The following is a 16,890-nucleotide window of genomic DNA, read 5'->3' as shown; positions in this document are numbered from 1 at the left end:
TCTGGGGAGGAATAATTCCATGCACCAGTGCAGGTTGGGGGATGACCTGCTGGAGGGGAGCTCTGCGGAAAGGGACCTGGGTGTCCTGGTGGATGACAGGTTGGCCATGAGCCAGCAGTGTGCCCTTGTGGCCAAGAGGGCCAATGGCATCCTGGGGTGCATTAAAAAGAGCGTGGCCAGCAGGTCGAGGGAGGTGATCCTCCCCCTCTACTCTGCCCTGGTAAGGCCTCATCTGGAGTACTGCGTCCAGTTCTGGGCTCCCCAGTACAAAAAAGACAGGGATCTCTTGGAAAGAGTCCAGCGGAGGGCCACAAAGATGGTGAAGGGCCTGGAGCATCTCTCCTATGAGGAAAGGCTGAGTGAACTGGGTCTGTTCAGCCTTGAGAAAAGGAGACTGAGAGGGGACCTGATCCAGGTCTATAAATATCTAAGGTGTGGGGGGTAGAATGGCGAGGCCAGACTGTTTCCAGTGGTGAGTGGAGACAGGACAAGGGGAAACGGCTGGAAACTGCAGCATAGGAAGTTCCGCACAAATGTGCGCAAGAACTTCTTTACAGTGAGGTGACGGAGCACTGGAACAGGCTGCCCAGGGAGGTGGTGGAGTCTCCTTCTCTGGAGATGTTCAAGACCTGCCTGGATGCCTACCTGTGCGACCTGCTGTAGGGAACCTGCTTTGGCAGGGGGGTTGGACTCGATGATCTCTGGAGGTCCCTTCCAACCCCTACAGTTCTGTGATTCTGTGATTATTGAGAACCACTATCTGTGCTGCCTAAATGCAGCACAAGTTTCAATTAACTAACCAAAATTCTACATAACTATAAGGAAACTATACAGAAAAACCAGTTGTCTCCCACTTCACCCCCCTTAAAAGCTAGTTTTTGCACAAAACATTAGTGGAATTACCTGGGCAACTTATCATTGCAAAGAAATATTTTCAGTATTATTTAAATTACACTAGAAACTGTCTCTAAACTTTTGCTTTTACTCACAGTTGACAACCTCCTGCATGTACAAAGCCTATAATTGGTGTACTTGAACTCTGTTCGATGCTCAGGTGACTATTCTGTATTTTTAAGGAGCCTTAAAAAACTTGCTGAAACATTGTGCCTGTTTGGAGCACTCAAGTACTCTTTCCCTCCCAGCCACAATGAACTTGACAGGATCGAATAGGAACCTTATATATTGCATCACCTGCTGTTAGTTTTTGAGTACAGCAGTGTTAACTCCAGAAAAATATCCCTCCTCTCTATGATGCATACAGAATTGTAGGGAAAGAGGAAGTAGGAAGAAAACATTTCCTCCTTACCAAAAGAGAGCAGAGGAAAGAAAGAAAGTATAATGAAGGACGAATACCTCCCTGTCCTTAGGGTGAGTTATTAACAATATAGAAAATCATTGCTGCAGGGGGGCAGTTGTTTTTAATAAAACGTAGCTTTAGCTGAGATGCAGCTTATGGGAAAAAAGTTGCAGAGAAATGTTACTGCAAACAGTGCCCAATGACAGCACAGTACAGCTTGCAACATTTATGAGTCTTTTAATTCCATAAATATAACATCCACGTTTGAAGTATGCATAGTCAGACTAAGGAACATTTGGACTGCAATGATTTACCTCTGCAGACAACAAAGAGAAGTGGGAATCCATGTCCTCTACAGAACCTACGGCTCTTTACCAAATCTGTAAGGAATTTAGGCTTCAATCTAGAAATATAAGACAGTTTAAACATTCTCTTGGATTTGTTTCAGGCTATTTATATTAAGCACAGTGGGATCACTTCATTATTTAGATATTTTTTTAAATATGATTGTACTTGTATTAAAGGCATTGGTCACAACTCCACAGTTAAAGCAGCAGATGTTCGCAACAAAGTCACTGTCAGAAACCTGGAGGTTTCTGTTTTGATGATTGGGTTTTCTGTTTTAAGAGAAAACATTTAAACAGCAAAGCCTGGTGCTTCAGGAGTTAGAAATGTTTGTAACACAGGGCACTGGAAAAACAGGAACAGGTTACCTAGAAAAGCGATAGTATTTCCCATGCAGGGAACATTCAAGACTCAGTTTGGTACAGGACAATCTAATCGATGGCTCTGATGCCAACGAGAGCTTGGATAAAAAGATGTGCAGTGATCCTTTCTAACCTGGACTTTCCAATAATTTTCTTTTGGAAACTATCACTTTTCTTCCCCATTTTTCATAAGTAGCAGCTAAACTACTATATCAAAATACTGGGTGTTCATGCAACTGAAGTACAAAGCAACTCTTAAGTGTCCACATTTGATCTCCACCAGAAACACATACAAAGTAAATCTCTCTCAGAACTGGCACTGGTATGACAGGGAGCTTCCACAAGCCTCTGTTGGGCCTCCATTGCCATAAGTAGCTTACCCATTTCCTTGCTTCCCTGCTTTGCTTCATTTGTCATTCCTAGTTCTATCTCTTCAGTTTCTGGGCTTTTTAAGGTTCAGGAGAAACTGGCTCTAAGAGCTGGCAGCAGAAAAATATGGTATAACTAACTTCCAAATGTTATATCAAACAATAATACAGCACCAGTACTATTTACTTAATGGCTGCAAAACAAGGAGGCCAATTTAGTCACTAATTAAAATCAGTTCAGGGTCAGAAGATTAATACATTGAAGTGAGCAAGCATTTGACTCAGTTGGCTCGAACTGACAGTGCAATAAAGATTATTTGGGACTATGTATCAATTACTCATCTAATACAGGCGAACAAAATGAGTTCCAAAAGCAATGTATAATGTCACCTTCAGCACAACTCTAGGAACTCCTGATGAAGAAATTCTGCAGTAACATGTGGAAGGCTAAATGGACACATCGTGGAGAGGAGGAAGACAATTCCCATTCTCAGCAAACGCAGGATGGTGTACTGGAAAAAGAGACTAAGGTGTAAATCCCAGAGGCTACATTTAAAAAGTTACACATTTGAAATAGTATTTACCTCTTAAAAGTGCATTAAGAGAAGTATTCTGCTGCCTTGGATTGACAGCATTGCTCCCAAAACTTGTTAGCATTCAAATTGGAGTTTGTTATTCCCTTACTCACCAGGAGTTGAAGCACAGGTGAGACAAAGGTCACAAAATCAACTTACAATCTTTTCTATTAACTCAAATTGCATTCTTGTTTGGTACAATATTAAACTGTTCACAAATTCTTGGAACCAAAAAGGTGAGCCTTGAAATTACAGTAAAAATAACACACCCAAATGTTGACTGTAGCTTTTAACATGCTAAAAGGATCCACAGAATCACAGAATTGTAGGGGTTGGAAGGGAGCTCCAGAGATCATCGAGTCCAACCCCCCTGCCAAAGCAGGTTCCCTACAGCAGGTATATTTATATTTATATTTATGTTCTAGTTTGAAAAGTTGATTTCCAAATACATTACAAAATTCCGTATTCTGGAGTGCCAAAACTTAAGATAAGCTGGAAATTGACATTTTATATATGCTTTTATCTTTCTAAACAAATATTAATATACATTTTTCCACCTTAAATTACAGTTTAACCTCATGACAAACTATTAATGGAAAGGTCACACACAAAAACCCCTCCCTATGCCATCCTGACATCCCCCTACGGAAGACTGCATGTCCATGGCAGGAAAGACTTGTAGTGTGTGGGAGAGGTGGGAAATCACAGCAGGGAAATCCCAAGACCTTGCTGAGTCACAAGTCATCGTGGGCTTCAGACACAGCAGGGCCCAGAGCTTCTTTGGGTAGGATGTGGTTCTGCAGATGCACCCTGTGTACTGACTGGGAGAGGGCCAGCAGTGGCAACAAAGTTCTGAGCTAATTCCCCGTCCATCCCAAAGCTGGTACAGACTGACAAGAACAAGACAACTGCCCCACAGAGCAGCTCCATTTCTGGATCGGACTTAGAAACAGTCAGTCTACACTAGCTGTACTTAAAATATCATGGTGTTCTTTGAGCTTTCACAAATCTTTCATAGGAGCTGGTATCAGGTTGATAAGAATTAAAAATATTTGAATATTTGTCTTCTAAAATAATGTAATAATCCCATGCTGTACAGCACATAACTGAGACCAATATAAATTTAAGCAGAATTTTCTTATACAATCATCTGTAAACAAATTTACTAATGCACTCCTAAAAATCCCTCACAAACAAAGGCACTGCTCAAGTCACTTACGGCTCAAGACATTCCTCTAGTTGGGAGGGTTTTGCCATCCTGACCTAAAAGCCTTGCTTTGGGCTCAACTCTTTTAAATTTTCTGTTCTGTATATGCAACAGGAGCATGCACAGCTTATTGTACCTAAAAAGAAAAAGCAGTAATCAGTTTTCATTATCTGTCGCTGGCATTTAAATACTTCCTAAAACAGCAGCTATCATGGAGGAAATTTTATCTTTGTCAAGATACAAAGGGTTTAGATCACTAATTTTTTAGTCTCAAAACACAGTCGTAGAAAATAACCCCACATACCAGTAACAACAAATCCACCCCCAAACACTGAATGGTCTTTTATTTACGTTAGTAAGAAAAGCAACAAAAGCCCACAGCATAAAAAGTCTACCAAACACAATAAAACAACAATGAATACAAGAAGAAAATTCCTCTCATTTAAAACAGAAGTGCCTACTTCACTTGACACTAAGAAGAGCTATTGCATGAGTCTTCTCTGCATCTGGGTGACGATGGTGAAACCCAGAAGTAACAATTAAATTAATTGATGTTATTTCTTTAAGAATTCCCAGGTCTGCTCAGTGTGTATGATCAACCATACGTCACTAACTGCACACTGGTGCATTCCAAACTAAAGCACTGGTGCAAATTTGTTAGCTATACAGCAACCATTGCAAGAATGCAGAAAGAATCCACTTCCCAACATGCCACTAGTCAGTTCTACAGTCCAGCTCTCAACCCTCAGTCCTCCAGCATATAGTTGGGGTTGACAACCAGGTATGGGTCTTCATCAAAAGTCTCCTCTTCTTTGGAACCCCTCAGGCCTGACTGCGACAGTTCAATCAGAATGTGGTCCTGCAACAGAGAAAAAAATGTATTCCAACAAGAACAGAAAGGATTGTTTGTCCTTTTTAAAAAGACATCTCCTGTTTCTACTAGCAGCACCTCTTACTGATGAATTATTTCACCCTTCTACCTGTGAATTCACTCTAATAAGCTCCTAATTCCAACAATTACCTGCACATAGCTTGGTTTCTGGGAAGGCTTCAGTCTAGCATTTTCATTCTTTTAAAAGTGGCAAGTGTCTTTTTCTTTCAAAAATCCCAAAATGTTAAATGAGTAACTTCTCTGCAAATATACATTCTGATTCTGGGAAGTAGTACTTTCTACTTCAGAGCTCTGTGTTATGTAAGACACAAGAACTAAGATGCGCTGTTTGTATTTCTGCACGCTACTGCAACCAAAACTAAAGACATGCAGCAAATCAGCACTTACATGTCTATAAACACATAGCAGAAAATAAAACAGCACTTCAAACTCTTACTAACACACACTTCCAATTCATTTCTGTGTCTTGTCTGTACCTATTTTTAACAAATATTAAACAAGAAAGGCACTTATTCTGCATCAGCCAGCAACATGAAAGCACAAAACGTATTTCTCAATTAGGAAATTCTGCTAAAAATGAATCAGTGCAATGTATCTTAAAGCCTTTCTTCTCCATGCACACATCTCGGTACGCACATAATGTGTAAGTCGGTGAATGACTTTCTCAGTGATCTTCTTTTTGTTTATTAGTTCTTCTTCCGAGTCGATTTCAGATTCTATTTCCTTCAGATACCAATTAATAAGTTCGCTTTTCTTTAATGACGAGTCATCCTCTTCTGCAAATAAAAGTTATACTTAAAAAAAATCTCAGTACAATACCGTTCCACATAATTAGAATAAGTGTTACTACAGTATGATACCTCTCAAATCATAAAAGAAAAGGATTTCTGTGTTAACAGTTATAATGCTGAAAAGACAATCACACAACAGCCTGTCAGGCTCCCTTGCTGTTCTTGAAACATGTTTTGTACAGAAGACTGCTGTATCATGGTTTAATTTGAGACAGATTGAGAATTTCATCCTTCAGCTGTATGCATCCATGAGGTTCACAAATTACACGAGCAGCCGAGCAAACACATCAGACTGAAGCTTCAAGAACAAGCAGCAACGAGGACTTGTAGCTCCTTTTTCTGAGTAAGGACGAAAGATCACCGTCACACAAAGATTAAGAATTCATCCTTCCCTTGTAAATGTCAGCAAAGAGACAACTCACACGTGGTGATGCTACTCAGTCTGCCAACTTTCTAACAATTCTTACCTTCCTCTGCTTTTCTGAGGTGCAACACAAGAAGATTAGAAATTCGTCGGTACTCAGAGAAGCCCAGCCTAAGAGAAGCTTTGGGTGCTGCATCCTTGTTCACGTCCTCAGAATGGCCACCTATCCCATTCACAAGACCATTGACCCCAGCTGGAGCTTCTGCTTCCCCTGTTTGGACACATGATCAACTCTGTAATGCCTTTCAGCTGGCTCATCTGAGCCACTAAATAGTGCTGCACTCACCAGTCAGGCAAGTGGAGCACACAAGAAGGCTAAAGTAAGAGAATTGAGGAGCTAAGATTCCTAGACCTTGTGAGAAGAAAAACAGGTGGGAAATTGCAGAGAAGCATACACACAAACAAGGTAAGCTGTAAGAACTGGAGGTACGTTTCCCCTTGGAAAAGTTCTCCACGCATATTTTACCATTGACTCCGTCTTGCTCTTCTTGGTACTCCATTTCCTGCTCATCATCTTGGTCCAGATTGATATCGGGTGTCTCAACTCTAATGATGGATTTATTTAAAAGCCTGAAAGCTTCCTTCACGTGCTTTGGATGAACCTGGGGAAGATTTAAAAAAAATACACATTCTGGTAGCTCCAAAAATTCACCCTGATCGTGATAGTCTTTCTACCCATCTCACCTAATTAATTGTGAGCAGTAAAGACCCCACAAGTTACATTTCATCCTGCTACAAGTATTCTGCATTCACATGAAGTTATGGAGGAAATAAGCAGCCTGATGGAACGTTTCAGGCTTTAGTTATCACGTGGAGACAACAAATTTTAGCTCATTCAAAGAAAGATCAGTAGAGCATGAAACATGAAAGATATGGGTCTAAACAAGGACGGTGAAAAAAGTTATAATTAATGAGATCCTCCTATGGAACTGAAAAGCAAAAACTGGAGAAATCTTTTCTTGCTGAACCATACTGAAAACTCTCTGTTTCTTCCTAAGTTGAATTTAATTAAAAAGAATCCAGTGGATGACCTTATTGTACAACCAGTGAGTAGGTTTCTATCACGTGTGTCATGTGCAGTCATACTGCAGTTAATGGTCATAACACAATATGCATTTCAACTGTGGCTGACAGAGGAGGAGCTCACATCAAAATACGTGCCTGACTGGATCTCTCTGCATACTCTTACGGGGGTTCAGACACCTTAAACAACCCTGGCGTTTTAGATTGCTGGTCAGAGCAAACTGTGAGAAACTATAAACTGAGCAAGATTAGAGAAGGCAGCACCAGCAGTCCTGGCTGGTAGTAATCAATAACTGTCCCTCCTCTGTGGAACAATTTGACAGGTAAAAGGCTGAGAGCCCTAATACAACAGTCACACAAAAATATGCATGCTCTCAACTGAAGCCAATGATCTCTGGCTTTTTGTTGTGTTTTGGGTGCTTTTTTGTTGTTGTTTTTAGGAAGCAGTGCTCCTGGTACACAAATTCAGGCTGAGCACGATCACGTCAGAAGCGAAAGCAAGATCCCAGCTCTCCTCTTCACTCACAGAATTTAAATACATAAAATACCCTGGTCAAAAAGCCAGGACTCCCACAACATTTATAAACTTCCATCAAAAACCCAATACCTCATCGCAGCAATGCATGCGGGCCATAGCCTCAGACAAGCGAATCATGCTTTCCAGCTGCCTCACTGTGATCCTCCAGGAGGACTTGGTCACTCCAGAGCCGTCACGCTGCCGAAGGCGTTTGTACTGCTCCACTATGAAGTCCTCAGACTCTTTAGATATCTTTGTGAGATAAGATGGGAAGACAGTTTGCCGTGTCAAAAGCACTGAAGTTTATGCTTCTGAAATTAGATAAGACTTCTGTACCAGCTACAGCTTTTCTCCGAAATGCTCTATTCTATCACACACAGCACACATAAATAGAATGACCATCAGATTAGAATTATATTGCAGTAACGACTGCAGTAACAGTTATATTACAGTAAGTACTCTGACTCACCAATTATTCTACAGATTTTTAATCAATTCTTTTTTTCTATTCCACTGACTTGCTTCTAAGCACAATTCATGCTTGTCTTTACCAGATTGTTCTGTCTGTTTACCTTTCATTCTGCATACAAAGTACTAACACTGACTACAGCTTTGCATACATGCTTTTTAACCTGACTCTGCCTGCACATATACACATCCATCAAGAAAACAAACTACCCTCCACATGGAAATGAAATGGAAGCTTGCAAAACTTAATAAAGGGAGCTTTCTCATATGGAATAACTTACACAAGAAAGTGGAATTACCTTTGGTTTAAACTGCCTCGCAAACAACAGGTACCTTCTGATATCATCTAATGAATAGACACGATCAACAGATTCTTCTACTCTGGCATGCAGATCCACTATGCGTCTGGCAATGGCATAATCTGTCACCTGGGACACCAGTGCTCTGTTAGATCTCTTTCATAGCAGCAGCCAAACATCAAAACAACAGCTATATTCTTCCTCCCATCCCCTTCCCTCACACTCCTCATGGCTGAGCTGGTCTTTCCAGAAGAAGGACACTCTGCCAGAAGACCCAGACAATGCCCTGAAGATTTATAGTACGAGCAAACAGCCAAGAATGAATGAAAGGCAGTTTTAGGATTTACAACCTCTTGGAATTCTCCTGGGTTACAAGTTAGCCATAGAACAGGCAGAAAGCAGCACTTTGCAGCGTGGGAACTGCTTGCTTTCTTTATAGCCTGCTCTATCTATTTCAATAGCCCCTTCTTAATTACATCATTGCGCTGAGCAAAGCAGTGGAAAGAATAGTACTGACCCACCATTAATCTCTGTATGCTCCCAAGGCAAACGCCACACAGACAGGTGGTAGCCATCTTAACCTCAGTGACTAGCAGTTTGTAAAGATGCCTATTGTTGAGTTTGCAGGTCAAATCATCACAAGAAGAAAAGGCAGTATCCTTGTATTCAGCAGAGCATAGTCAAATTATATTGCCAGATTTTAACTTTGCAAAGAAAAAAAGCAGAAGCAAGAGGCTCTCATGAGACCAGCTTCACCTAAAATTGCAGAGGGCCACAGAGATGGGCAGAGGTCAGGAGCACGTTATGTACAAGGGAAATGTCTGTTTACAGATGCGATAAAAGTAAACTGTTTTTGAAAGTACTAACTATCAGAAAAGAAGCAACAGACATAAACTGAAGTTATGATTAGATATAACTCATAGTTTAAGAAACAGCAACAAAAAAAAAATGCACACTGTAGCGTCCAACATTGCTAAAGAGGCTCCTGAAGAGGCTGCAGAATGCTCAGAATTCACCAGGTCTTGGCCACATACTCAACAGTGATGTGCTGAGCAAAAGAACAGACTAGAGACCTCCAAAGGGCTTTTCTGATATCAGTTATTCTACAATTGCTCAGTTACCTCATTACATTCATCCACAAGGATGAAGAAAAGATCAAACCGAGACATGATGGGTGCTGACAGGTTTATATTCTGCTTCAGTGACTTAGATCTGTCATAGCGCCCGCCAACTGGGTTTGCTGCAGCCAAAATGGAGGTTCTGGCATTCAGGGTGGCCTGACAAAGAAATCAACAAACAAAAAAAAGACATAAACCACTCGCTAAACCAATGTACTGTAATTTGAAAAGATCAGTGTACCATCTTCTAGAGAACTTAATTAGCACGTTACAACAAAGGCTCTTCAGAAGAGTCCAAACTCTTCTAACCAATCCTTTCTAACCAGCTCCAACATTGTATCATCCTGCCCTGATACACAGCATAATGATTCGATATTTCAACGTTATTACACATCTTCCATCATTATTGAACTTATAAGCCCTTAAAACTGCTATTCAAATCACCTTGCTTTCAAATAGTGCATATCTATGAATAATTCTACAAAAAAACAAATCTATACCATTTTAGGCTTATTTCAAGGGGGGGGATTTTCCCACACTAATTCCCATTTTCTCTTTCCTGCTCGCTGTCTCTTTTCTCCTTTCAGTAAAATATCTGATTCTTGAGGAGCACAAGGCCCAGAAACTTTGCAGGTAAATGATTTCTCTCTCCCTGCCACAGTGAGGCAGCTGCAGAGCTGCCATGAAAATCTGACAGACAACGCCAGATCAGAATGTACCACACACACACCTGGGCAATCTTGTAGACCACACAGCCAAAGGAATAGCACAAAGTACCTTTACTCCAGCTTTAGTAATGGATATAGTCTGCTGCTCCATTGCTTCATGAATGGCTACCTGATCCCTCATGTCCATTTTGTCAAATTCATCAATGCAACACACACCCTGCAGTGAATAATAAAAAGCAGGTGGCTCATTTCAAAAACTCTTGGAGCAAAAGAATCTTTAAGACAGTCTGGGGTCTTCAGTCATTAATTACAACAATTCCAAGGATGCAGGAACTGGGTTCCTGGACTCACATTATCTGCCAACATCAGTGCTCCAGCTTCAATGACAAATTCATGTGACTCTTCATCCTTCACAACAGCTGCTGTCAGACCAGCAGCACTGGAGGCTTTCCCGCTGGTGTACACAGCACGAGGACTGAACTCATCCACGTGCCTATGGAGAAAAGCAACAGTGCAGAATTGTGTTGCACAAACTTAAGCACACAGACCAAAACCTGCAGAAACAAAGTAACTTTCTGAAATCACTGCTTTCAACTTCTAAAGCCAGGACTCATCCCTTCAGGAAGCAACTGATATTTAGGCAATCCTCCTATCCTCCTATCAATAACGACAATTGAGTGAACCTTGGGAACTAATCCTTATCTAACTACAGCCTGGTTACACCAGCAGAAAAAGCAATCCAGACCTCCTCTCACAAGTTTTCTGCTGACTTCACGAGCCAACACAGCTCTTCACAGGTCAGGTAAACGTTAGTCAGCACAAAAGAAGAGCACACCACAGCAGGAAGCAGCTAGGCTGACCACAGGCAGCCTGAAGCAGCTGCACTGCCTGCAGGCAGCTTAAAGCAGCTTTTGGTGTCTGCATATTTCTGAGATGCAGTGTGTGCTGCAGGGACCTCAGCCTTGTGGAGAAAGATGCAGTGATAAATGAGCATCGTAACAAAATAAAACCATATTAAGTAGAATTTCAAGTAGAAAAAAAAAAAAGATTATAATTTAAGGTGCAGCATTATAGACAAGATTATTTCATAATTACTGTTCAGATCTAATAGCTCTCTAGCTGAACAAAGTGATGGGAAGCACCAACTTAGACTAAGCTAAAACAAGCGAGAAGAAAAGAAAATCACAATTTAATCTAATATTTTAAGATGTGCTATTTTGTGTGATTTTTAGTATTCAGTGACTTTCAAAGACATAGAATAAACCATACTTTCCTAATCACCTAAACAACAACAGAAACAAACTCTTAATTCAACTACTTGTAATTACCACAGGGACCTGTTGCATTTGCTTCAGCTCTATTCAAATAACTGTCCAAACAACTCCTGGAAAATTTTCTCAACTATTTTACTTCCCTCTTCTCTGTTGAATGTAGAAAAGGCACAGTACACATCTACAGCTCTGGTCACACTGGTCAGTATTTAAACATCGAGTTTTAAAGAGATTCTTACTTTAGAAATTGACTCTTGGCTGTACTGGGATCACCAACAACACAAACATTGATGTCCCCACGTAGCGAAGTGCCCTCTGAAGTGGTCTTAGGAACTCCTCCAAAAAGCATCAGCAGGACACCACGTTTCACTTCATCATTACCTGCCCCAGAAAAAACACCCAGCTAAAAATCCATGTGCAATTACACATATTTCCTATTTTAAGGAAACTTCAAAACACTTGGGCACATCTGCTCCGAGTTTACCTGTTTCCTAAATTTCCACTAAAACTGCATTTATGAACTTGATACACCTTCAGGGAAGAAGGGCTCAGAAGGCAGCTTCTTTATGCTACCACATGGATTCTTTATGCTACCACAGCTCAGAACATGGACAAAAGTCCACTGATTGAACTTCTCAGACACGAGTCCTCAAACAAGTTCTGAGCCAGAAGCAGCAGCAAACGTATATGCATGCACATCTATGTACATCAGTGTACAGATTAGGAACTCCTACATCTTTTGAAAAAGGCAAATATAAAGAGTAAAGTCTCATAGTAAATGAACCAATAGCAAAACCAATCATTTTGTCTACTCGTGCAGGCCCCAATGATTTCATGTAAGTCTGCAGGAATTTGGCTCTCTGTTTTCTAGCGTAACCAGTTCTGAAGGGGAGCGTTTGAGATCAGTGATATTGAGCCTCAAGAATTCCCCAAATGGTGCTACACAGATATCAAAAAGAACTCATATGTCACAACTGAAATCCCTGAAACTACAACTGGAGTCTTACCATGGATAGTGGGGAAGAGGCTGGTACACAGATTATGATAGAGGTTTTTATCTTGGCTCATTTCAAACACCTTTTCCCACTCTTTCACTGTCATTTGGTTTTTAATGCTTTCTGCAGTCTGTTCTTCATCTCGAAGCTCTTTTCCACCAAACTAAACAAGGGAAATCAAAAGAATAAAAATAAAACCATGACAAACACGATCATTACTGAATGCGAGTACTGCACACCAGAGCTTACACAAACTTGCCCTCTAAACTGGGTAGAAGAACGCATTTATGAAGACAAATCATAGGCTAAGGAAGTTCATCATCTTATACTTTTAGAACACTATGAAGCACAAAAGCAATACAGACAGCTCCATAGGGAGCAAATGGAGTCTAAGCTCGCTCCATGGGCAAAAAGACAAGAGGTGCTTCTTTGTTCAGAAAGTAAAAATAGAGCAAAAAACCCCACCAGTACAGCCTCCTTTGACTAAAACTTGCCTTAATCAGAACTTAAAAGATCTTGAATTGCTCTGGAACAAGGCAAGAAACTTCTACATTCTGAAAATTGTGTAATGCACATGAGGTTGGTACACATACATATTTAAAGTTTTGTACACCCTCATCCTGTAATTTGAGGTAAGAATACAGAGCAGAAATCATCAATAATTTCCTATCTATTTTCTTTCCAGACTCACGCGAGGGTTTGTTGGTGCAACGTAACAGGCTAAAAAGACCAGTTTGTAGGACAGCTCCCTGACTCCAAGGGCACGAAGTCCCCGGACTCCTTCAGCTTCATAGCCCTCCGTCCCACTAACCCGTGAGCCAGTTTCTGCACGAACCCCTGCCAAGAGAATAAGAGTCAGAACAGCTGCAACCAGAACAAGCTGCACAGCATCGAGGTGATGAGCAGTCGCAACAAACCTGGTGTTGACAGCTGAGCCACATCAGGCACAACAATCAGTGATCCTGTGAAGTCACATTTGTCACCTGCTTGAGCAGATTCCACTGCTTCTGCACGCAGGATCACTTCCATGCTTCGAGGAATGCTGCCCCTGGGCAGCTCGGCCTGCGTCTCTTGAATGCGAACCTGAGGAGGTACAGAGCATTAAGCACTCAGATGTCACCAGATCTGGAAATGCTTTGAAAGCTAAGCTGCTAACAAATGCAGTAGGAAGCATTTGCTTGCAACCATCTGATTCAATCAGGTGTCTTGGGAAGCTTAAGAGGATTCACAGGGACCACAGTGCCAAATCTGAAGTCAAGGAAAAGCACTGAGGCCACTCAGATTCTATTCAGTGCGACGCTTTATCGTGAGATGCGATGTGCTGAGGATCCTGCAGAGTAAATCCATGTGGAAGAGTAAAACACCACAGATACAAACAAGACACTTCTTTTCAGACTTGCATGAAATAATTACGCATGACATATCTGTGACAGCAGACTGACAAAGGCTTGAATACGTGGGTTTTCAGTGGCTTGCTTACATAATAAATGCCATGCAATAAAACCGTTTAGATTCTATTTATAATTTCCCATGTTTAATCATAATTCTTCAAAGAAAGCAAGAAACAAAGTGCAGAAAACTCCAGTGCCTTTATTCGAGGTCTTTTTAATGTGCAGCTGCAGCAACACCTTTCAAACACCACAACAACATCACATCACCATTTGTCACCCCCCCCCAATCCAACCTCACCACTGTACCTTTTGGAAATCAACGAATCTTGATTTGTTTGTGTCCAGCAGGAATCTCCTTCTGTTGGCACAGACTGGGTTTCTGCAGATGTTTGGCTGCGTGTACTTAAATTGCTGTTCCACATCCTTAATCACTGTCTGGCAGTCTAGGCACAGGAAGGTGCCACTGACCAGCTCTGGATGAACTGGGTGGGTACGTACCACCTGCCCACTGATACGCATCAGCGAGCCAATTTTGGCAGACGTCAGCTCTCGAATCCTGCGTAGAACAGAAATGAATTCCAGATTAAATTCCTAGTCCAGCTGACACTTCATGCCGGGAGTACTCAAGTAGTAGCAGTATGCTTTCATTCCATTTGTAACAAAAGAACAATTGTAACAAGCAAAAGAAACAAGGTTAATAAAAACAACTTCCCATTTTGTCATTTTACATACTTTCAGACTAACATAAATTACATCATCGGCACTTCAAAAGCAACACATTATATCAGATTGTAAAATACAAAAGTTAAATTAGTTTGTCAGTATCTGCAATCACTTCCAGTCCAGCATATGTATGATTCACAAATGAAAAACTGTTTCATAAAATCATGCAACTTCTTCACAATTGTACAGGTTAAGTGCACCTTCTATGCTGTATAACGAGAACATTTTCAATAACCCTTGACATCTTTTTCCAGTAGTGAGAATATTCTAGTTTCTAAGATTAATAATTATCTTACTTGTGTCTGGTAGGCAGATCCTGAAATGCAACATAGAAGTCCTTGCTTGCAGGAACACTTCCATGGTCTCTAGCAAAAGTCCTTACTGCTCGGCAAAGGTAAGGATAAACCCTGAAATGAAGGAAATAAGTTTAATTTCTATATGAGATATCAAAATGTCCTTTTCACTTTAGACTATGTTACAGGCTTGTATCATATATTTGCAGGCTCTAGCTTTAAAATATTTTCACAGTGAGAAGCTCTAGAGCTTATCCTGCATTCTCATTCTGCCCACCTATTTCTTTATCAGAGTAAATGAAATTGCCTTGTTCACTCGTCGCTTTCAGAAAGGCTGAATTAGTAACTGTGAATTAGTTAAGAAATAATTTTTGAATCAGTAAAAATAATTTCCTAAATGTGAGGTTTTTCAGGATACCGAAAGCAGATGAACCGCAGGTGAGACCTTATGGGCCTGCGACTGCTGCACTGGTCAGATTTCAGGCAATCCATACACTTTACCTGTAAAATTCCTCCTGAACAGTGGTAGAGAGCTGCTGATTGAACTGCTCCAAATCCACAAAGCTCACAGTGAGGGTGTTCCGCTCCGGCCGGATCAGCTCTTCAGCATCACGCAGGTATTTGACCTCCCCATCACTGTTCTGGAATCTGAAAGCAAGCCAAGGAAATGAGTGACAGTTATACATCAGATAGAAACCAAATACTGGATTCAAGAGGGAAGAATTGTATGTGCAAGAAATCAATGGCACCCCCATTGCCTCGAAGTCTCTTCCAGCAATGTTCTCTCCCAAGCAACAAGCCATAGGACAAAAGGAAACAGCCTCACGTTGCAGCAGGGCTTTAGGTTGGATTGTAAGGAATTGTTTTCATTTTAAGGGCTGCAAAGCATTGAAACAGACTGCCCAGGAAACAGTTGAGTCACAATTCCCGGAGGTATTTAAGGACACAGACATAGTGCTTAAGGACATACATTAGCTGCAGACTTGGCAGCGAAAGGTTAACGGTTGGAATTCATGATCTCAGGGGCCTTTTCCAACGCCAATGGCTTTCCCTCTGCCCCCATGACCACGCCGGCACACACGCAGGCCAGGCCTGCACAGCTGCTCTGCCACACGGACTGCATTCATCGTCCAACCAGGACCCTGTCTGCCTAGTTCTGCTCCCTCAGCACCCCTCAAGGGCGGCCTCCACGTTTCCACAACAAGGCTCGGAGGGACCTCGCGACGTTACCACAGAGCACCTCACAGCCGGGCCCAAGCTTTTCTGACGGGAACGAGGGGCAGGGCCGCAGACCCGCCGGGACGGACCCTCCCCCCTACACACACCCCGGCCGCACTCACTCCTCGAGGAAGTCCTGGAACAGCTTCTGGCACTTCTCGGCCACCTCATCGCGCAGTTGCTGATGCTGCTGGGCCGCACCCGCGCCGCCGACCGCCACGGCCAGATCCATCGCTCCCGCTGCCGCCCCGCTCCCGGCTCTCGCCCCGCCCACCACCCTTCGCGCCGCAGCCGCGCCGGCCAATGGGTGGCCGCCGTCCCGCAGAGCCCCGCCCCTCGCCCCGCTCTTCCTCTTCCCTCTCGGGCGTTTTCGCGCCAAAAGCGAGCGGCGCCTCAGGGCCGTGGGCGGGGCTCGTACCACGCCGTACGCGCACGCGCCTGGCGCCTCGCCTTCATGGCCGCCGGGCGCGCGCCGTCGGCTTTGAGCGCCGCAGCCCGTGGGGATCGAGCGCGCCCCGTAACCGCGCGTTGAGTCATCCCAGAGCGCGCGAGTCCTGCGGGTGCCGCCCCCATGGCGGCACTGGGACCCGGGGTTCCGAGCTCTGTCAGGAAATGGCTGCTCTGCTCTGATTACACGCACGGCAC

The 16,890-nt window shown here is 42.5% G+C and overlaps 1 protein-coding gene across 1 annotated transcript; it reads right to left on the bottom strand.

Annotated features, from left to right (window-relative positions):
- Positions 1-4,899: 4,899 nt before the first annotated feature.
- Positions 4,900-16,477, bottom strand: MCM6 (minichromosome maintenance complex component 6; the record flags this gene model as incomplete). The annotated part of the gene is made up of 17 exons (XM_079539402.1): positions 4,900-5,013; positions 5,683-5,822; positions 6,305-6,472; positions 6,728-6,863; positions 7,892-8,053; positions 8,569-8,697; positions 9,690-9,845; positions 10,464-10,571; positions 10,706-10,847; positions 11,865-12,006; positions 12,633-12,783; positions 13,312-13,457; positions 13,538-13,703; positions 14,318-14,567; positions 15,031-15,141; positions 15,529-15,675; positions 16,368-16,477. 17 exons carry the CDS (start codon positions 16,475-16,477, stop codon positions 4,900-4,902), a joined length of 2,478 nt encoding a protein of 825 aa, XP_079395528.1.
- Between the last annotated feature and the right edge of the window lie 413 nt (positions 16,478-16,890).

Source organism: Tetrao urogallus, assembly GCF_951394365.1.
Source record: "Tetrao urogallus genome assembly, chromosome: 8".
Lineage (NCBI taxonomy): Eukaryota > Metazoa > Chordata > Aves > Galliformes > Phasianidae > Tetrao > Tetrao urogallus.
Note: the sequence above shows the minus strand (reverse complement) of the source record. Positions and strands in the feature narration are given on the sequence as shown.